General features: G+C 43.6%; 1 protein-coding gene across 2 annotated transcripts; it reads left to right on the top strand.

The window, feature by feature from the left end:
* Positions 1-2637: 2637 nt before the first annotated feature.
* On the top strand, positions 2638-21682 carry CD53 (CD53 molecule). 2 transcript variants are annotated; one of them, XM_051993065.1, is made up of 9 exons: positions 2638-2799; positions 9354-9446; positions 12628-12707; positions 13811-13999; positions 15842-15916; positions 16529-16624; positions 17499-17579; positions 19511-19594; positions 20616-21682. In XM_051993065.1, the coding sequence occupies exons 3-9, from the start codon at positions 12645-12647 to the stop codon at positions 20685-20687; spliced, it is 660 nt and encodes a 219-aa protein (XP_051849025.1). In that variant the 5' UTR covers positions 2638-2799; positions 9354-9446; positions 12628-12644; the 3' UTR covers positions 20688-21682. The 2 variants fall into 2 exon arrangements, with proteins under 2 accessions (XP_051849025.1, XP_051849026.1); XM_051993066.1 differs by lacking the exon at positions 9354-9446.
* The last annotated feature ends 276 nt before the right edge of the window (positions 21683-21958 follow it).

Raw genomic sequence — 21958 nt, 5'->3', positions numbered from 1 at the left:
CAAAAGATCGACAGAACTGGTACAAATTTGGATCCAGGAGACTTGGATTAGGGTCAGACATCAGCCTGCAGCTGAAAATACTGGGACCTCCAACAAAGGCTTTATTACCTGGAGTTAGGCCTTAGGCTTTATGCCTGGAATCAGAACAATGGGGACCTTAGGCTTAGGTCTCCTGAACCGGGAACCACCTGAACAGCGCCTCCTATACCACACCTGGATTTGAAAAGATTGGGATTTCAAACAAATGAAAGCCTTGAATGCCATATTCTAACTACAACAAGAAATTCTGAGACCTCAGGCAAAGAATTCTGACCCAAATCTCCACTGCTATCACCCCCAGCTCTCCAATATTGGAAGAAGCCAAGTATAGCAATGTCAGTCTTGGACATCACAGAACCTTAGGAGACAGAGACCCTAACAACTTCCCTATCCTATGGTAGTAAATTCACACACTAATGATTCAGCATCTCCATCTTCTGTTCCAAAAAACAACTCTCTTCCCTGCCTCCTCTTTAACATTCTTCTGTCTTTCAGGTCAGTCTCCAGTCCCTTTCTTCCTCTGATCTCCCCTTTTACTGTGCTCTCTGTACTCTCAAACCACCCACTTGATAAGGAGCAGAGTTCCCATTATCTTAGAACTCTTCTTGACACTTTCCATTTTCTTTGCTGGTGACCTCCATATTCCCTAATGTCTGCTCTAGGAGTTTTCTCCATCATCCATCATTCCCTCTTTTTCTCTCATATTTACTCTCTTTTTCACCCTACTGGCTACAAAAATGCTCACTCCTTAAAATAAAACCCTTAACTTTGTCATCTTATCACACTGTCCTGTGTCTCTCTTCCCTTTTATTGCAAAATTCCTAGAATCGTACACACTGTTTCCTCTCTCCTCTCCAGCCACTCCTCAACCTTTTGCAATACTGATTAAACTCCACCACTCAGCTAAATTGCGCACTTCAACTTTATTTATAATCTTTAAATTGCTAAATCCAGCTGTCCCTTCTTAGTCCATATACCATACCTGGTCCTTACTTTCTAGCAGCTTTTAACACTGTTGGATGATCCACATATCCTCTCTTCTCCTTTATCTCCTTTCACACTATTCTTCCCTGGTTATCCTCCTGTGTCTTCTGACTAATCCTCCTCAATTTCCTTTACTAATTCATCTTCCATCTCCTGATCCTTTAGTGTAGGGGTTTTCAATCCAGTAGTTATGGCCTTCCAGGGGTAACTTTTACCTGCCTTTTCTTGGATATTTACACATTACCTATTTTTTTAATCTCTAAGTGTCTGTTTCCCAAATTTCTCTGGCCAATTAAGCCGAGTTATTATGTTAATGATTGTCAGTAGGTTTGCATTTTAATAGGGCCCTTCAGTGCCTTAACTCAAAGGAGTAGTTCTCATTTCTGGCCTTGGAGAAGACAGAATTTGGGGCAAGATAGATGGGTAGCTACAGAGCCCTGGAAATTGGAGACCATTCAAGAGCCTTTCCATGTAGGAGAATTCTGGGAAGATCCCTGGAACTTCTGGCATACTCCTGCTTAAAAGTCAAGAAATATGGCTGAGGTAGCATTTGAACCAAGGACTTTCTGATTACACAACTACATCCCAAGTACTCTAAACCAGTTTTGTTTCAGACAGTTGATGAATATCAATCATTTGCCTGGTAGGGAAGAGAACACCAAGTGGAACAAGTGACTTTATTCAATTTCCTCCAGCCAGAAATGTCTCTTTTTTGTCTTGCCACCAGACTTGGAAGATTTTGGAAAAGTGTAACTAACAACTTTGTGCAAACTCTCCCTCACTTAAATATAATTCATGGGCAAGTCACTCTCATGTGGTCCTGGAGCCTCTTCAAAAATGGAAGGAACAACAATAAATCTGAAACTGCAATGAATATAATTAAGTGAGAAGAGCCTGGGGGGGGGGGGGGCGGGAAACGGGTCAGACCAAAAAATGTGTGATTATCCTACATTTTTACGGCATTTGTTTGTGGTGGTACAGCAGATGGAGTGCTGGGCCCGGAGTCAGGAAAACCCGAGTGTAAATACAACCGTGTGGCCGTAGGTATGTCAGTCTCCATCTGCCTGTTTCCTCAGCTGTAAAATGGGGATAATAAGAGTGCCTACCTCCCAGATTGTTGTAAGGATCAAATGAGGTGATATTTGTGAAGCCCTCAGCACGGAGCACGCATTCGGCTTTAATAAATGCTTGTTCAAGGCCTTTTCTTCCAGTAACCCTGGGACTGCTCAAGGTCGCTCGGGCTAGGCAGACCCAGAGAAGGTGTTGGGTTGGCTCCGGGTCACCCTGGTAAGTGTTTGTGCCAAACTCAAAGAGATTCCCGACTCTCATGTGCCCAGCCCCTATTATACCCGGAAATCAGCCTGAGCCGGCAGGATGGTCCAGGGAGTGGAGACTGTTTTGCAATGCGTGTGTGTCTGTGTGTGAGGTGTTTGTGTGTGTGTGAGCACGCATGTGCTTACAGGTGTGTTTGTGTGCACATGTGTGTTGTGTGTATATGTGTCCATGTGGGGGGAGCGCTTCCAGAAAAAAGATTTGTCGAAGGCCACCATAAGCAGTTGCTCTCTCCCTGGCCGGCGGTGGGTGGATTCACAATCACTTCCTCTCCTTTCTGACTTGAGCTTCCTGTCATCTCGACAGGATGATAAATTCCGTGAAGGGCTTCACTTCCCTTTTTCGCCCACAGCGTCGGAAGCGGCATCCTCGGCCCGGCCGCCAGCCCGGGGAAAGGGCCCTGAGCTCTGTCAGAAGGACGCCGGACGCGGCTGCCCAGGAACAGTAAGTCCTGTCCCTTATTTTTCTGGCTTGCAATCAGTGCTCCCAGTCAAGGCCATTGCTTTGTTATGGGGAATTGAGGCCAGGCTTCAAGAGGCTGCTTGTGGACCATATCTTCACACTTGGGTCTCCAGAGAAGGAAATGGAGGGAGGGCAGGATGTGCGGCCCCAGGGGCCCGGGCTTACCAGGCTCCCACCAGAGGCTCTTCCAACCGAGGGGGAACTTCAGGCCTGCGCTGCGTCCTGCCCCAAGGACTGAGCTCTGCTGGGGGAGAACGAGGGGAGTCCCCGAGCTTCCAGACCTTGGGGGAGGGCAGGGAGGTTTTAGGGAGACTGGCCATCAGGGAAGCTCCCCTCAGGGCCAGGGAGCGCGATCGGCCCATGCTTTCTTCCATGATTTGGGGCACTGTTGGAACCAGAGCCAGTGACTCGCAGAGGGATTTCGGAGAGACTGACAAAAGCAAGACGCTTTTCACCAGGGCTGGAGAGTAGATTCTGCTCCAGCACGTCTAGACCTGTGACCCTTGGGGCCCTCAGAACTAGCGAGGCTGCGTGGGAACCCAACAAACACCTTAGGCGTCAGAGCAGAATCAGAAACGCCTGGGGGCAGATCTCTGGCTGCGAAACCCCAACGGAGTTAGGGAGGGAAGTGCAGGGCTTCCACTCTTGAGAGATGCCAGTCCCGAAGTCAGGGGGACCCAAGTTCAGGTTCTGTTTTTGACACATTTCAGCTGTGTGACTATTAACAAGTCACTTAACCTTTCTGGGCCCCAGAGAATTAAGTCGGCAGCCATTACAAAGATTGCATCTCCATTAGTGAAAGGGGTTTCTATACTGGGAGTGTCACCAACTGAAGAAGTTATAGCTTCGGGTTTTTTAAATACATCAAACAAATCAATTAACTCTAATAATCTTTTAAATCACAGACTGAACATCCACTAATTCTCCTAATAACAACAGCTACCATTTACATAGCACTAGAAAAAGATTGCTCCGTTTTTATTCTTACAACCCTGTAAGATAAATGTGGTTATTATCCCTTTTTACAGATGAAGAACCTGACCCTAACCCTAAATTCGCTGCTTGCCCAGGGCTATGCAACTAGTGAGTAGCTCAGACAGGATTTGAACCCAGATCTTCCTGATTCCAAGTCCAGCACCGGCTCCCCTTTACTATGGAGCTGGCTCTGAGTGACGCCTCATTGAGGCACGATGTAGTATCAGATTCTATAGGACTGTGCCAGCTGAGAGAAAGCTCTGGCAGCCTTATCAAGCTGCAAATAGGGGCCCAGTGATGAATTGTGTGTGTGTCTTATCAACTGAAAAACTGCCTGGAGACTTTCAGAGACTCATTGCCAGAAGTTTGGCTCCTGGGTAATGATTACTTGGCCATAGTAAGTCATAAAAGCCATCTAATAAATTGTAGTGTGATTGTGTTCTCTGGTCCATGAAGGGATTATTCATAGGGATGGAATCTCTGAACCATGGAAATAATCACATGTTAAAACAATTTCTATTTCATGCTCCTAAACTGATAACTACAGCTATAACCATGCACCAGAGGAGAGCCATCCATTAACAAACAGATCTTCTCCTTGCTGGATTCTGTCTTACTGTAACCCCACAACACCCTGTGAAATAGTTGCCTTTTCTCCTAGGTAAAAGAACTTACCAAGCTCCAATCTGATTATTCCCAGACAAGGGCTGAGGGTACAGAGTTAAAAGACCCAAAGCTACTCAAACCAGGAGGATTTGAGGAAGGGGCAGGAGGAAGAGGTTACACAGAGCCTATGCCCTCAGTCTAGATAGTATTAGGGTAAAAGCTCAGGAAATATGTGTGAATGGATAATCTTTATAAAATGAGCAAAATATTCAGGATTTATAGGACATGCTCTTATCTGTTGGGGAGAGTTCTGTGGTTAAAGAATAGAATGCTCAACATATAAGAGCCTAAGGAACCGAATAAGACCTGAATTTTGGCTGCTAACTGATCTGGACCATTTCATTTTCTCCCCCTGGAACTGAATCTGAACTCTTGAAATCACAGTTTAAGGAGTGTGAGGGCCAAATGGCCAAATGGCCTGAATCTTGGGTCTGAGTCAGTTCCAGCTTGGTTTAAAATGAAAGGATTACTTACCATTGCTCAGAGAGCAGCCAGTCTGACACCAGAAGCCCCGATATCGCTTGAAATCTTTGTTCTGTCTTTAGTACCCATGAGACTTCAGGCAAGTCCTTTGATCTCTCCAGGTCTTGGTGCCCTTCTCAGAATGGCTGGACGAGCCTTCTCCAAGGTTCCTTCCAGCGCTAAACTGCTTACTGTCTTGACCTTCTTAGGCCGTTTCCACAACCATGTTCTTCCACTTCCTCCACGAGTGTTCCAAGAACACTCATTCGCAGTTTCTGTTACAGGAAATAGCCGCTAGCTGTGGTTTGACTGTTATTCTAAAGTTAGTCAGTCAACAAAAATATATTTGTCAAGCACTCCCTAGGTATACCAGGCCCTTCCTTTGGGGAACCCCCCAGTCTAATGGGGAATATCAGAAACAGACACAAGGCAAAGATGATTATAGTCGTGACTCAGTTGTACTTAGAACTTTACAAAGAACAATTCTTCAGCTGCTTGAAGGCAATTATCACGTATCCTTAAGGAGACTGGAGATGAAATGTTATACTGGGAACAGCAATCAGATCGATTTAACTGGAATAAAGCCCTTAGGGGGCTAACGAACAATGTCTGGAAAGGTAAACTAGAGCTAGCTTGTGAAAGATTATAAATTCCAAATAGAAACCTTGGTATTTTGCTCTGGTGGCAATTAGGAATCATCACATCTTAAGCAGGAGAGTGAATAAAAAAGCATTTATTCCAAATACTATACTAAGGGCTGGAGATATAAATACAAAGTGATGACAGTCTCTGCCTTACAGGGATATCCAGGAGTAGGACACTCTGGGTTTGATAGTTATAGAAATAGTGAGTTGACAACATTCTCTATTCAAAAATAACAGCAGAGTTGATTTAATCATATTTCACTTTTCCAGAACTGGAAAGTGGGTCTGGAAGGGGAAGGAATGGGTAGGGAGGTAGTTGATGCTAGGGGAGAGGGAGGCAGCTGATGAGAGTGAAGTGAGTCCTGGCTGGTGCTTTCCTGAAATGGTGTTTCAGAAGAAGTATTCACCAGTCAAGAAGGTGGGGATCTGGGGGGAAGTTCTTCCAGGACATGATCTTTTATTTGACCAATGAGAAGGCTGGCAGAGAGCTGTTGGAGGTGGTGAATGCAGAGAAAAGGGCATGGTCACTCGGTCAGAAAGCTTTATTGAGCCTCCACTCTGCATCTAAGCGCTGGGGATACTGAGAAAGGTAAAAGCCAGTCCCTGCCTTCAAGGAGCTCTCCTCCTAATGAGAAGGCAATATGCAACTAGAAACAAAATACATGTAGCATGAATTGGAGATAATCAACAGAAGGAAAGCACTAGCCTTTAGAGAGGTCAAAAAAGGGCTTTCCAGGGCAGTTAGTTGGTGTAGTGGACAGAGCCCTAAAGTCAGGAGGACCAGAGTTCAAATCTGACCTCAGACATTTAACACTTCCCAGCTGTGTGACCCTGGGCAAGTCACTTAACTCCAATTGCCTCAGGGGGAAAAAAAAGGCCCTCTGAAGGACTTGCTATGAGATGGGTGAGAATTCCAGGCATGGGAAAGTCAGTGAACATTCATAACCAGCATGGAGTCAGGAAGTCCTGAGTTCAAATTCGGCCTCAGATATTTCCTAGCTGTACGTCCCTGAGCAAGTTACTCAAGCCTGACGCCTCCAAAAATAATACAATGTGTGTTCAGGAGATGAAGTATCTTATTTGAGGAACAGCAAGGATCATGTCACTGTTACACAGAGGAGAGCAACATGTAAAAAGAACAGAAAGTCAGCCTTTGAATGCCCAGCTGAGTTTTCTTCTTGGTCCTGGAGGCAAAGGGGGCCACTGGGATTTACTGGATGAATGGCCTGCTCAGATAGAGATATTCCCTTTGACCCTGATAGCTGAGTGGGAACAGACTGGGGTGAGAAGCAGGGAGACCTGCCAGCAGCCTCCCCCAGGAGTCTGGGGTGAGTCCAGGTGACTCACAGGTAAGAGGAGAGATGTAATGGATAAAAACCCGGCACAGGGTACTGACAAGGGAAGAGGGGAACCGAGACAGAGGAGGCTCATGAAGCCCCAGACCACCAGAGGGGGCAGAGAGGTCACCAAGTGGAATAGTGGAAAAGAGATCACAAAATATAGTGATTAGGAAATCATGGGTAACTTTGAAGGCAGCAGTTTCAGCTGAAGGAGGCCAAAAGCCAGAGGAAACAAGGAAGAGAATGAGAGGGAGGAATTAATTACCGGCAGTGTTCTCCAGTTTAACCACAGAAAGATTTTAGTTCAGTGGCCTGGAGTCAGGAAAACCCGAAATTCAATCTCGACTTAGACACTAGCTTTGTAACCTTGGGTCTCAGTTTCCTCAGCTGTGAAATCATGATAATAAAGCACCTATCTCCTAGGAGTTGTAAGGATTAATCCTAAGGTCAATTATCTTGACAAAAGATATTTGTCAAGCACTTAGCACTGGGTCTGGCATATAGTAAGTGCCATCTTAATGCCAGCTGTTACTGTCATTGTTGTAGTCCCTGTTGCTAGTCCGTGGGGCTAGATGGATGGAGGATTTCTGAGTGAGGAGGCGCAGACGTGGTAGGAAGCAGTCAGGAGACAAGGAGGAAATCAAGATAAGTGAATGGTGGAGGGAGCAATCTTCTAGAGAAGATGAGATGGAATGGGATCCCTTGTGCAGGCAGAAGGGCTTGTCTCTGCAGAGCAAAGGCTGCCCTTCTGTCGTCATGTGGGACAATGGTGAGCATCTGGGTGATGGGAGGGGAAGAGGAGGAAAGAAAGGAGAGCTTTTACCAAGAACTCAATAAATAATCCAGTTGGGGGCAGCTAGGTGGTGCAGTGGATAGAGCACCAGCCCTGAAGTCAGAAGGACCTGAGTTCAAATCTCACCTTAGACACTTAACACTTCCTGGCTGTGTGACCTTGGGCAAGTCACTTATCCCCAACTGTCTCAGGAAAACAAATAAATTAATAAAAATTTTAAAAATAAATAATCTGGTCTTTTTCCCATGAAGGTTCTCAGCTGAGCGGTGCAGAGAGGGAGTAATATAAAAAACGTGGAAGGGGTGAAAGATTTGGAAGAGCCACTATAGAGCGGGATAGTAGAGGTGCAAAAGAATAATTTTGCCATAGTAAATTATGAAACATAAATCTGTAGCACATTCAGCTAGCATTATTTCATAATTTTATCCAGCTTTGTTCCACAGCCCCTATGGGGAAACAAACAGTAAGTGGTGGGGGTCATTGAGAGCTGAGGGCTGATCATTGATTCAGTGAAAAAGGAAGGGGATTCAAGGCGATGATGTAAAATTGAACTGTCAAGATAGAAAATGAGACCTCAGCTAGTGCAGAGGCAAGGACCTGGGAAAGAAGTTAGGGGATCAAGAGATTAGATAAGAAAGGGATTTGGGAGGTGGAGTGAATCAGGTATGTAAATTTGTGAATATGAAAGGGAGTAGATTTGCAGGTGATAGCAAGATCCATAGGCTGAGGGAGGAGACCACGTGAAATGAGTAAGTTGATCAAAGGTGAGATTAGGGTGCTGAGGGAGATATTGATATCAGACCTCTAACAGGAGTGCAAGAGGAGACAGACTGTGTGTGAGTCTGTTCCTGAGAAGAGGAAAGGAGAACGTGCTGGAAGTCAATAAGCAGAAACTCCCAGAATTTTGATAGGGTGATAAATATGGAATGAGTAAACTTCAGATGAGGAGAGATTGCTTAGATAAGGAGGTGCAGGGAGAGGGAGAGCAAGCAGTGTTCCAACTCCTCCACTTTGACCAGTGACTCAGAGAGAATGAGGGAAAGTGTCACCATGGCTACAGACATCTTGGACAGACATAATTATTTTCATGTTGTCTCCTTCACATTAGAACGTGAACTTTTTAAGAATGGGGTCTCTGTTTTTGCTTTTCATTGTATCTTGAGCAACTAGCACTATGTCTGGCATATGGCAAGTTGTTTAGTGACTTGACTGACTCAATGATCACAATTATTTGTGGATGCTATGCCCTCCCCTTAGTGGAAGATCAAATTAGCTTTCTTGATCACTATTACACTGTTAATTCATTTGGAGCTTTCAGTTCACCAAAATCCCCAGCTCTATTTCAGATGAACTGCTATCTTGACACAACCATAATATTAGAGCATTTAGCATAGAAGGGGATATGTGGGATCTTTTAGACCAGTCTGCTCCCTCATTTTAGTGATGTGGCAATGGAGAGCCAGAGAAATTAAATGCCTTTTCTAACATCACTTAGATAGTGGAATTCAGACTCAGTCTTCTGATTTCAAATTCTATACCTATCATCCAGGCTCTCTCCCATTTTGTATTTGTGAAGTTGATTTTTTTTTAACCCAAGTATAAAACTTTACATCTAACTGCATTAAATTTTATCTTAATTTTCAATTTGTTCCGTAGGTTTAATCAGTTAATTCTTTTGGATTCTGTCATCCAGTATATTTATCATCTCTCCCAGATCTGTATCACCCAAAATTTTATGCCTTTATCCAAGTAAGTCATTGATTAAAAATGTTAAAATAGCACCAAAGACTCAAATTGTTTCTGTTGATAGCCTCAGAATTGCACACATCTCATCCCTCTGGGGCTGCCTTTTATAAGGACCTACCTATTCTTTTTCTGAACTTTTTGAAATTTTTTGCCAATATTTGTTCAGCTTTCCTCTCTTATTCTATCATGCATTCCAAGACAGAGCATCATTTCCCCACAAAACTGCTATCATTTCTACTTTCATAACCAATTCCTCTTTGTTAGAATTAACTCTAAAATAGATTTATCTACTTTTAGAAAAATGAAATTATTAAAGTCAGCCAAAATCTATTAGCTTATTTGCTATTGGCATAGAGCTCCAGATGTCCAAAAACTTTATCATTACTGGACCATATCTCTGTAGCAGGTTTGTGATTTTTTACTGAGACATCTTTCCTCTGAGCAATTTTCTTTCTCTTACCATTGAACTTAAATTTGGCACTGTTTTGCTTCCTCTCTCTGGTTTCTAGATCTTCTTACCTACATTTTCTTATTTCTTAATATCTCATGAAGTTATTAGCTTCTATCTGCCCAATTCTAATTTTTAAGGAATTATTTTCCTCAGTGAGCTTTTGTACCTCCTTTTCCATTTGCCCAATTCTATTTTTTAAGAAGTTCTTTTCTTCAGTGAATTTTTGTATCTTTTTTTCCCATTTAGCTAATTCTGCTTTTCAAGTCATTCTCTACATTGGATTTTTGTGCCTCTGTTACCATTTGGCCTATTCTATTTTTAAGTGTTAATTTCTTTAACTTTTTTTATGCTTTCTTTACCAAGCTGTTGACTTGTTTTTCATGGTTTTCTTTCATCACTTTCATTTCTCTTCCCAATTTTTCCCCTTTTTTATGTTTCCTTTACCAGGCTGTTGATTTGATTTTCATGGTTTTCTTTCATCACTTTAATTTCTCTTCCCAATTTTTCCTCTACAGCTTTTACCTGATTTTTAAAATGCTTTTTGAACTCTTCTATGGCCTAAGACCAATGCATAGTTTTCTTTGAGGCTTTAGATGCAGCAGTTTTGCATTTGTCTTTTCTGACTTTGTGTTTTGATCCTCCCTGCCAACATAGTAACTTTCACCATTCCACCCTTTTGTGGCATTTGCCACTCCAAAATTTGTTTTGAGGTGACATTTAAAACTGTTTGGAGGGGAAATTTGGGAGAACTTAGGCAAGTTCCTGCCTTTTCTTTGTCATCTTGGCTCCAATATCACCCTCCCCCATAAATACATTTTCTTTAATGTGCAGCGCTTTTTCACCATCTCTTTTCCTTTAAGATATTCTGCTCCTTTTGAATTGTGTGTTTTCTTCCAAATCCACATTCAAGTAATAAGTTCCATCTCATTAAGTTTCAATGACACCAGTAAAGTTGAATCAACCTCCTTGTATTAGAAATTGTAATGCTCTCTGCTTGTTACCTATGTAAATGGCCATGTGTTTCTGGCTTCACTTAGTTTTAGCAACTAGGAAATTCTGAGCGCCTTGAACACCTCATGATGTAAGCAATTGCTACTGCTTTCCTGGCCATTCCATGGGCACTAAGTCCAACCCAGCTCCTCTGATGTCAGTGAGATATTACACGCTGATAGGAGACTCCCACAAATGCACGGAAGTACCTTGCCACTCTGTCCCTTTCTTTGTCTCAATTCAGCCAAAAGCAACTGTTATCATAATGTGGTCAAATGTTCTGAAGAAATCCAACTTCCTGGTCAAACATGACATACTTCATTTCTGTTACGTACTCCAAACTTCTCCTTTGTGAAGGTCACCTTCAAATGAGGGCTTCCTCTAACCTGCACAGAGCAGCACTCACTGCTGATTTCTTGGTCACAGCCGTAGTATCAGAGCATTTAGCTTAGAAGGGGATATCTGGGATCTCTTAGACCATCTGCTCCCTCATTTTAGTGATGTGGCAACAGAGAGCCAAGAAATTAAATGCCTTTTCTAAGATCACTTAGATAGTGGAATTCAGACTTGGTCTTCTGATTCCAAATTCTATACCTATCATCCAGGCATAAGGTAGCAACCCTATCCTAAGAGTAAGAGGTTCCCAGCCTATCCTAAGGCCTTCTTCCTTCCCTCTTTTTTTCTTCTGTACATTACTGGGAATCTCTATTTCTCCTCTCTTTCTGTGACAGTGACTTCATTATCGCCAGCAATGCTTTCTAGATTTTTCTTAGCGATATCCATTCCCAGGTGAATCACCAGCTCCTACTGTGGTACATAATGGTCTCCTTTCTGGCCTCAGGTTTGACCAGACTTTGGAGGCTCTCCATCCTACGGTGAGAACATAAGCCCTACGCAGATAGCCAGTGTCCCCATTGTTGATCAACTGGCCTAGGTTATAAATGGAGCTCCCATGTTGGTTAGTAGTGGGATTGAGCCCTTGAATAGCCCCTTACTTCTAAGCTTTATGAGATGGAGAACCAATCTAAAAAAAAATCAGATTGACTATATAGTTTCTTATGATAATAATTAGAGCTGTCCAAGATAGAATGGGATAACTTGGAAGATAGTGAATTCCTTGTCAATAGAGTTAAGGATATTACATATGGGATTCAAGCTAGATAACCTCTGCGATTTCCTTGCAATTCTATTATTCTCTGATTTTGGGTGCATTGTGATATATTTCTGGTTTCAGAGACTAGAAAGATCTGGAAGTTAGGGGTACTTAGCAAATGGAAAGATGATTCAACTGCAGGGAAGACTTATGATCTTTCCAAAACAGATTCTCAAGTATCAGGAAATTGAGTATTCCAATGTACATAAAGCCACTTTACATAGCCAAAGTTCCTTTGTTTTCTAACCTTAGCTATGATGCCTTGGCTGGTTTTGTCCCTCCATCCTGTAAGTGTATTTCCATTGGTGAGTTCCTCTCAGAACCTCCTAAGGAAGGGCTCAGATCAGCCATCCTTCATTCTCTGTACTTCATCACCATGTTCTCTTCCCCTTTTCTGCTCCCTTTTATGTGTTGTCTTCTCTACCTTAGAATGTAAGCTTCTTGAGAGTAAGAGTAATTTAATTTTAAGATGTGCTTTTTTTTTTTTTTTTTTTTTGCTTAGGTTATATGTTCAGCACAATTCCTGGCACTTAGTAAGCCTTCAAGAAATGCTTGTTGATTGATTCTTCCTCCCAACTTCCCTCCTCTAGGGCAAGACCACCTCAGCATGGGCATGAGTAGCTTGAAAGCACTGAAATATGTGGTATTTTTCTTCAACCTGCTGTTCTGGGTAAGCATTATTGGCTGGTTTGACTTTCTTTTGTCCAATGGCTCTTCACTCCTCTCTCACCATCCTGAAAAAAATAATTATTCCATCCACTGTACATGGTGGAGGTGGAGGGGAAGAGGAGAGAGAGACAGAGAAAAACAGAAAGACAGAGACAAAGACAGAAAGAGGAGAGGGGGTGGAGAATAATAGAGAAGAGAGACAGAGAGAAGGAGAGAGAGACAGAAAGAGAGAGGGAGGGAGAGAGAGAAAGAGAGAGAGAGAGAGAGAAGAGAGAAAAAGGAGAGAGAGGTGCAGCAGAAAGAGAGGGGGAGGGAAGGAGGAAGAGAAAGACAGTTTCCCTCCTTTCTTCCCTCTGTGCCACAATATAGTCCCCATGTAATTAAAGATATTAATAATTTCATCACCCCATGATCTCAAAAGATTTGGAGAATTAATCCCACTTTTCTTAGCTTTTGCCACTCTACTTCTACTATGGGACATGGCTTGAGAGCCACACACTCAGGAATGAAATCCTTGGTGGGAACCATTCTGGATTCCTTGAATGAATGACTGAATTTCAGGCCATCCATTCCTGAAAAGTTTTACTGTGTCAAACTCAGTGATCCAGGCCCAAGGAGATTTGAACATAAGTCTCTGGGTTGGTACCTCGGGTTCTCAAAGTCTCTGCATAGCAGGAAGAGCTAGCTGGGGAGATTTCTACCCTTGTTCCCCCATATTTGGGCAAACTTTCTACCCTTGAACCAAATCTAAACCTCTAAAGGAAGGTGATCCCAGCGGATATTTCAGGGAGGGTGAACTTGGGGCAGAAGAGAGCCAGTACTTGGGAATGGGCATGTTTTAATGGGGACCAAGCCTGCCATGTTCTCTAAGCTGTTTTGGACAGATGGACAAGAGCATTCACTTAAGAAAGTTTCTCTTAACTGCCCTTTCTCCCTGATGTTCCATCCCTTCTGGTGCTGAGGCCTTAGAATCACTAGCCAGACTCTTTGGGGCAAGAACACCGTGGGGGAACAAGGATAGTCAGCCTCCCACTCAAGGGAGAGCCTAGGAACGCTGTGGCCATGACTTTGTCCTCAAAGGTCCCCTGGTCTCGCCTGTCTCAGGTCAGTGGATGCACCATTTTGGGCTTCGGGATCTACTTCTTGATCAGTAATAGTTTTGGAGTCCTGTTCTACAACCTTCCCTTCCTCACCGTGGGCAATGTCGTCGTCATTGTGGGGTCCATCATCATGGTGGTTGCCTTCCTGGGGTGCATGGGCTCGATTAAGGAAAACAAGTGCCTTCTCATGTCGGTGAGTGCCGGGCCTGGGGGGGATTGGGATGCTTCTTGGGGTTCAGTAAATAGATATGGGGGAGGGGGTCCGGCCAGGCTTAGTTAAAAAAAAAAAAAAAAAAACACCCGAGACACAATCGTAGATCTGAAATGTGACCTGACTGCTGTCTCCGACATTACCAGAACCTCAAAGCGGGAGATGTGGTCTCAGAGATGGGGAGCGCCCCCCAGGCCCCTTAGCAATCTGACACACATTTCTCACCCACAAGTACAGCTACACCTTCTTGACCCTTATATTTTCAGCTTATGCTATTGTTTGAGGTTAAATACTTCCTTTTCTTTTGTTTTTCTTCAAGTTTCAAGAGGTCACAGTATATTGTAATATTTCAATATATAGTTAAAAAAAAAAAAGCCTGGATTCATTCTAAGATGAGCCTTAATTTAATAAGCCTTCCTCATACCCCCTTCTCTACAAATCTTTTTAGAATGAAGACTTTTATCTTTTTATCTTAGCTTTATCTAGGCAGCCAGCTGCCGCTGCAGTGCATAAATCTGAACCTAGAAAACTCTTTCTTCTTGAGTTCAGATCCGGCCTCAGACACTTGCTAGCTTTGTGACCCTGAGCAAGTCACTTAACCATGTTTGCCTCAGTTTCCTCATCTGTAAAATGAGCTGGAGAAGAAAACTCCAATGAGATCATAAAGAATAGGATATGATTGAAACAGCTGAACATCAAATTATATGACAAATGTCCTTGTCCTATTTAAGAAATTGGTTCAAGATCTGCAATTTGATAGAGAAACTAGTATCCTCTGGACATTCTGGTTCTGGTCTTTTGTAGAAGAGAATTTTTTGTCCCATATATTATATCTGCCCTTTACTGTGGGCAATTAGCCCCTATAACTATTCCATTTTCATTGTTGTGCTCTTAGCAACTGGCACGTAATGAATCCTTAATAAAGGCTTTTTGACTGATTGAATAAATGTTTCCAAGACTAACCAATAAGGTTTAATAAAAGAATTCCTGGGAGTGATCCACTGTTTGACGCCCTAGATAACAGGAGGAGCTCTGTGAGAACAGGTCACTATCTCCCTACACAGGACACTATGCACAGGATCAAACCATGATATGAACCAACTACCCAAAATTGCCCAATCAGCCTATGCTTCATTCTACCCCCTAATAAGTCTTGGAATACCAATATGGGAGAGAAGGTGGAAATTTCTGTTCTCCAGATCTCCCAGGTCAATAAAGAGCATGTTCTCCATCCCCTTGTATCTGTCTTTTATCCAGCTTTATTCAACAGTCTGTCTGTCTGTCTCTTTCTCCCTTTGTCTGTCTCTGTCTCTCTCTCTCTTTCTCTCCCCTCCTCTGTCTCTTCTCCCTCTCTTTTCTCTATTTCTATCTCTCTCACACACACCAGCCTATATGAGAAAGACGTCTAAAATAAGAAATCTCCTAAAATGTAAAGAAACACAAGCCACATCCATCCAATCAGCATGATTCATTTCTTAATTATATTCTCCCTTATGAACACCATAAGATCCCTGCCTTCAAGATGTAACATGGGTCAAACACGAAGAAAGAAATATCTAAATAAATGTACAACTCGAGATGAACAAAAATGTCCATATAAATACTAAGTGATGGGGCAGGACAGAATGAAACAAATAAAGAGTCAAATGAATAGTCAGAAAAAATAGTTTGTGGAATGACTGGATCTTAAGGTTACAGAATCTCAGAGTGGGAAGGATATCTGGCATGCTCTGGCCCAATCCCATGCTGAAAATAACATGCTCCATCCGTGCTGGTCCCATCGTCGTCCCCATAACCCTAACCCTGTTCTCTCTTTCTTGGTAGTTCTTCATCCTGCTCCTATTCATCCTTTTGATTGAAGTGATTGTGGCCATCCTGCTCTTTGTGTATGAACAGAAGGTATGTAAGGCATAATGCTGTTCCCTGTATCATTTATAAGAAGGAAAAAGTTTGATTTTGTACATGTGTATATGTGTGTGTGTGTATGTGTGAGAGACAGACGGACAGACAGACAGACAGAGAGAAAAGCCATGCAGAGGTTTGTGGGTCTGATTTACATATGGGTCCTGGACTCCTATAGGCTGATTGATAACGGTCATCCTTCTGAGCACCAGGAGCAAACATCCTCCAGCATGTGGTGAAAGCAATCTCAACTGTCAATGCTAATGCAGCTGTCTAAGTCTGCATGACAGGACTGAATTGTTTTTCCTGAAAATGAAATGATATAACTGAATGACCAGTATCCCAATGCCTAAATCGCTTCAATATCTCGGTCACTTTAAAAAATATGGTTTTAAATTAAAATCTCCTAACTGCCAATAAGTTAAATATACGCAGGACATTCATTCTGTCCCTCTCTTATCTTTGGCATTCTCTCCAGCCCTGGGAGGAAAGACTACAGAGGAAGTAGAAGTAAAACAGAGATAAACTATCTGTCTATCCTAGACCGCAGCCTTGCCCTTCAGTGACCTAACTCTTGCTTCCTGACATCTTCCCTTCTGGTTCCCTTAGATCGATGAATACGTGGCTAATGACCTGAACCAGAGTATCCGACGCTACAATTCTGATAACAACACCAAGATGGCATGGGATGGAATCCAGCAGTATGTAAGTCAAGCCGACATCATCCGCAGGCAGCTCTGCCTGATCAAGGGGCCAAAGGCAGGACTAGGCTGAAGCATTCTGGGAGTTTACGCCCTGGAGACTTGGGGAAAGACTCACTGGTATTTAGTTCTCTCCACTTTCTGCCAGCCCCAACTCCCAGAGTGGCACATTGCTCACCGGAGGGAGGGGGGGGGTCAGAATACTTCTCTTTGTGCAGGGCTGCATAATACTGTCCAGAGAATAATGGCCTTGGAGTCATGAAAAGCTGGTTTTGAATCCCCTCCTTGACAGAGCTGAGCTGAATAACTGTGGGCAAATCAGTCCTTTTGAGATTTAACCTTTTTGAGCTTCACACTTTTATCTGTAAAAGGGAGATAATAGCTGTAGTTCCCACCTCACAGCATTGTGGTGTTGATTGAGATGACATCCACATAAAATATTTTGTGAACTTTTAAAGTGCTACGGGCACATCAGCTGCCATTGTTATTTATCTCTGCCTTTGGACTGGTTTACCTGAAAATGGAATGGAGAATTGAACATAGAGATGATGCCCAAACACACCTAAGTGTTCCCCATGCTTGGTGTCCACTGCCTGACCCTGACCCTGCCTGATGGGCAAAGAAGGGGGTGGAACTGGGCCAAAGGCAAAAGACAGGGAGACTGAGTCTGACACGGCCCCTGTGAGCCAAACTTGTGATCCAGATCCAGCCCCGAGGCTGACCCATGTGTGCTAGAATCCCTTCGCTAGCCCAGGCAGCCGGTGGTGAGCTTCTGTGGAGGCGAGCTCCAAAGCTTCGCCAGAGAAACAGGGTTACTCAGTCTGTACTCCTTAAGTCACCAATTCCTTACAAATGACCTTGTGGGGTTTGTATTTCAGCTAGAGTGCTGTGGTGTTAATGGCACGAGCAACTGGAATGGTGCCCCCCCGGAATCTTGCCCCAAAGATGAGGATGTAAAGGTAACTCCAGTAATGACCATCCTATTCTGGTTCTTTAGGAAAAAAGCATGATTGCTTTGGAAACTGTCAAGTAATTGCGAGGTCACAATTCTCCAGGATAGAGACAGCAGACTTTAGGTAAGGAGACGTGACAGGAGATGAACTGGTTAGTCACTGAAGCTGATTAATAACACTTCCATGCCATTTTGGAGCTAGAGTGAGGGAAAGGCCTGCAGAATGTGGCCAGGGCCCTGTACTGGTACGTTAATAAGAAGCACTAAAAGCAAGTCATTCAATTTCCTTAAGCTTCTTCATTTATAAAACTGGTTTACTTGCACAATCCATCCCAACAGCTAGCAAAATACCAGGTATCCTTCAGGTACTGACTAAATACTTGTCACTATCTATCACATAAGTATTGTGTTTTGTGAACCTCAAAGTGCTTTCTAAATATGGGTTATCATTGTTATTAGTGATGATCACTGACAGACTGCTTGGGAGCAGGTAGCATGTTGGATTGGGAATCCTAAATTCATATCCCACCTATGACATTTACTAGCATTGTGACCATGGACAAGTAATTTAATTTCTCTGAGTTTTAGGCAGTTCTTTAAAACTAGAGGTTCAAGATGAGCTCAGTTCAACCTCATCAACAAGATCACAGATTTTTAATGTATTGACATAACAAAAAATAATAAATAGAAGGAAAAGATTGACCTGAAAAGAACAGGGTTTTGTCTCATCACTTCTGAGCCTGTAGTATGACCTCTCCTGTTCAGAAGTAGGAGCCAAGGGATAGACCAAAGTAGGGTATCTCCTTAAGCCCCCTGCAAAACACCTCTCAATGAAGGGGAAATCTGAAGATTCCAATAAGCAATTATGGGGTCCATGACAAAGTATGTTCCCACTAATTGTTTCAGACCTCTAAAAAGAGCATATTCCCTGCCCCCTACACTCCCTGTCCATATAAGAATGGGGCACTTTCCCAGGATAACTGCCCTACCACTCCTGAGCTAATCTGAGGGTCCCCAGTCTTCTCCCGACCTTGGAACTGGAGGATGAGATCCTTTCCACCGTAGGCTTCAGTTTCTCTATTTAATCCAGTTCAAGAAAGAACACACCTACTCTGTGTAAGGCACTGCAAACACAAAGACAAAACAAACCAGACAAATATTTACCTGATTATTTGTGAAATAACAGTTTTTACTCAGCAAAATAAGGAAAGAATCAGCAAAGGAGGCAGTACGTGAGCTGAATCTTGAAGGAAAGGCAGGTGTTCAAAGAGGTGGAAGTGAAAAGGGAAGCTGGAGCACAGGGTTTTGTGAAAGGGTGTGAGGGAAAAAGCATCAGGGGGCAGGCTGGAATTAGCCTGGGAAAGTCAGGGCGTTGAATCACAAACCTGAGAAGTTTTTATTTTATCCCAGAAACAAACTGGAGCCTGTGCAACTTCTTGAGTAAGATGATATACTCTTATTGTGTGCTTTAGGAAGATGACTTTGGCAAGTGTATGAAGGATAGACTCCAGAGAGGGAAAGATCAGGAGCCCAAGGAGAAATGTGTAGTAATAGTGTGAGTGAGAAATGATAGGGAATAAAAACACTTGTTTTTCATGGAACTAGCTAAGGGAAAATGTGAAGACCGTTCTAATCATCTGAAAAAGCCAGATACTTTAAGAATATCCTGACTTTTAAAAGAAAGCGTGATATAGAGAATAGGAAACTGGTTCTGGAGCTTAGATCTAGGTGCAAGTTTGCTGCTTACACATCTGGCTCTGTGAGCACGACTGAATCATTAAATTTCTTAGGACTTAGACAATTCTCTAGGGCTTTTAAGTTGCAGAGAAAGCTGATGACCTGTATTGGTAGGAGGAAGTTACTGATATGGGAGTTCCCTATGGACTTGCAATAACAAGCTCTATCCCCATCAGTCCTTTTATCTTCTGTTTTTCCTAGGGATGCTACATGAAAGCAAAATTATGGTTTCATTCAAATTTCCTGTATGTTGGAATCCTTATCATTGGTGTATGTGTCATCCAGGTAAGAATTCTGTTTCCAGGACTAGTCCAAATGAAACACAGGTGCATCTTTCTGACATCTATCTCTTAGCCTACTCCAAGTTACTCCAGTTTGGGTGGTGGGGAAAACTCAGAGCAAGTCCCACCAGCCAGATACCAAGAAGCCCAGTGGTTGATTTGGTCTCTGACAAATGAAACTCTTTTAGCACAGGGGCCAGCTGGGTAATCTGTCCTTCATGGTCACCAGGTGTTCTGTGCCAGGTGGGTGGTCCAGCCAAAAGCCCTTGCACTGAGCTCGCTGGCCCTGGCTCCAGCTTTGCTCTGAGGGATAACCTGGTTCACATCCAGAGGCCTCCTTTAGAACCTGGAGAGGTGTAGCAGATGGGCACTGGACTGGCAGTCAAGAAGGCTCAGTCAAATCACCCTTTCTCCTAGGCATTTATTAGTCGTGGGACCCTCTCTGTCCCACTTGACCTTGGCTTCTTCATCTGTAAAATAAGAAGTTTGGACCCAGTGACTTCCCAGGTCTTTTTCAGGTCTAAAGCTGTGGTTGTGGGCTCTTTAGGAAAGAGATTCTCACCCTTGAGAGAGAGAAAAGCAGAAATGACTGTCCCCAACTGCCTTTATCTGTTTTTCTCTCTGGGAAACACATGAGGGAGAATGTATGCTTCAGGAGCTTATTCCTCATGGGAGACACCAAACTTCGACTTTCCAACCCTATCACGCCCTGCTTGATGGTGGGGGCTGAAAGCACTTCAAGAAGTTCTCGGGGGATCAGGTTTTGGGGTCTTGCAGTTGGAGGGGTGCGTCAGGTAGGCTCCCCAGATGTCAAAGGCAGGGTTTGCTTTGGGGATGGTCTCTGTAAGCTCAGATGCCATATCTGGGCATATAAAATATGCACCATCCCATGGAGCCCCTGTCTGTTGAGGGCAGAAGCAGTGATGAAGGGGAGCTGGTTACCCAGACTTCCTCGGGTTCATCATGGTCTGTGTGCAGAACATGGTTCGTCCCAGGCAGACCTCAGCTTTGACCTATCCTCCCAGGTGCTCGGGATGTCCTTTGCACTGACCCTCAACTGCCAGATTGAGAAAAACAGCCAGTCTCTTGGAATATGACCAGAACTATCCAAGCTGGACGAGGGACTCCGTGACCGTGGAACAAGCTCCCCTGCTGGAAACCCTTCCTGCATCCTCCTTCTGGACACAAATCCTTGAGTCACCACGCTCAGAAATGGCTGCTTGGCTCTCCGTTGCTGCTTCTCTCAGCCTTGCTCTGCCTCCTCCTCCAACCCAAGCAACTGGTGCAGAATGGATTATGGGTCAGTGGGAATAAAGCTCATTGGGCCCCCCATGATCCTGGGAACTGGGAAGACTTGGCGGGTGCTGAAGGCCAAGAGAAGCTCAGAGCTGAGAATTCAGGCTGACAATTATTTGCTCAGCGTTTCCCACCAATGCCAACTCATTTTTTCACCTTATAAGCACTGACTGCGCGCCAGACATTGGGGCACAAAGCGCCATGGCGGCCTTTGGATGTGAATGGTCTGGCTCTCCTCTAAGCAGAAAAAAAAGGAGGGAGTCTGAAAGGTCCCAGCTTTCTCCAAGCCCTCTCCCTCCAGCCCCCTCACACTCAACCCACTTTATCCAGGGTAAAGACTCAAGATGTCCAATGCAAGCATCCCTCCCCTCCCAGGCAAAGAGAGCCTGAGTAGAGTTCCAACACAAAACCTTCCAGAGCCTCAGCAGGGCAGCCTTCCGCCCTTGGCTAGAGGGCCTAAGCTGAGGAGGAAGACGTGTGCTCCTCCTCTGAAAGCAGAGACTTGGGCTGTGCTCAGGCCCCTTTGTCAGAGGGCCAAGCCCATTTCCCCCAAATACTTCTGGAATAATTTCTTTTTTGATTAAACTTTCACCAACCAGCCAATGGGTCCTCCTGTTGTTCCTCTGAAGAAAATGAAAAATTCAGCGTCCTACCTGGAATACAGATCTCTTCATCTCTGCTAAAGTAATATCAGATATCACATCAAGAAATAATTTGTTGATATTTCTATGTTTTGTCTATTAACCAAGGATTTCTTTGTGTGTTCTCCCACTTGCAATAAATTAAATGCTCCAAATCTTCCTTATTCTATTATTTTGGCTTCTGGGGATTTACACCTTCCTGCCATTGAAAGTTATTAAGGGCAGGGTTTTTAATCACAAAATCTTGGTTGAAAATGGATTTAATTATTGAGGGAGGGAAGAGAGTGATACTGTGGAAGGCAAACAAATAACAGGGAAAGTTACAAATCAGATCCAGGTCAGATACAAGAATATTTTAACAACAAGCTGTGAATTTGAATTCTAAATCAGTGAGTGAGTTCAGAGTTCAGTGGTAAAGAAGCTAGTAAAGA

The sequence above is a fragment of the Antechinus flavipes genome, chromosome 4 (assembly GCF_016432865.1).
Source record: "Antechinus flavipes isolate AdamAnt ecotype Samford, QLD, Australia chromosome 4, AdamAnt_v2, whole genome shotgun sequence".
NCBI lineage: Eukaryota > Metazoa > Chordata > Mammalia > Dasyuromorphia > Dasyuridae > Antechinus > Antechinus flavipes.
Note: the sequence above shows the minus strand (reverse complement) of the source record. Positions and strands in the feature narration are given on the sequence as shown.

Coding starts and splice junctions, on each gene's coding strand:
- CD53 (XM_051993066.1), top strand. CDS start 12,645: ATGGGCATGAGTAGCTTGAAAGCACTGAAATATGTGGTATTTTTCTTC. Junction 12,708..13,810: donor TCTTCAACCTGCTGTTCTGG/GTAAGCATTATT, acceptor CGCCTGTCTCAG/GTCAGTGGATGCACCATTTT. Junction 19,595..20,615: donor TTGGTGTATGTGTCATCCAG/GTAAGAATTCTG, acceptor CTATCCTCCCAG/GTGCTCGGGATGTCCTTTGC.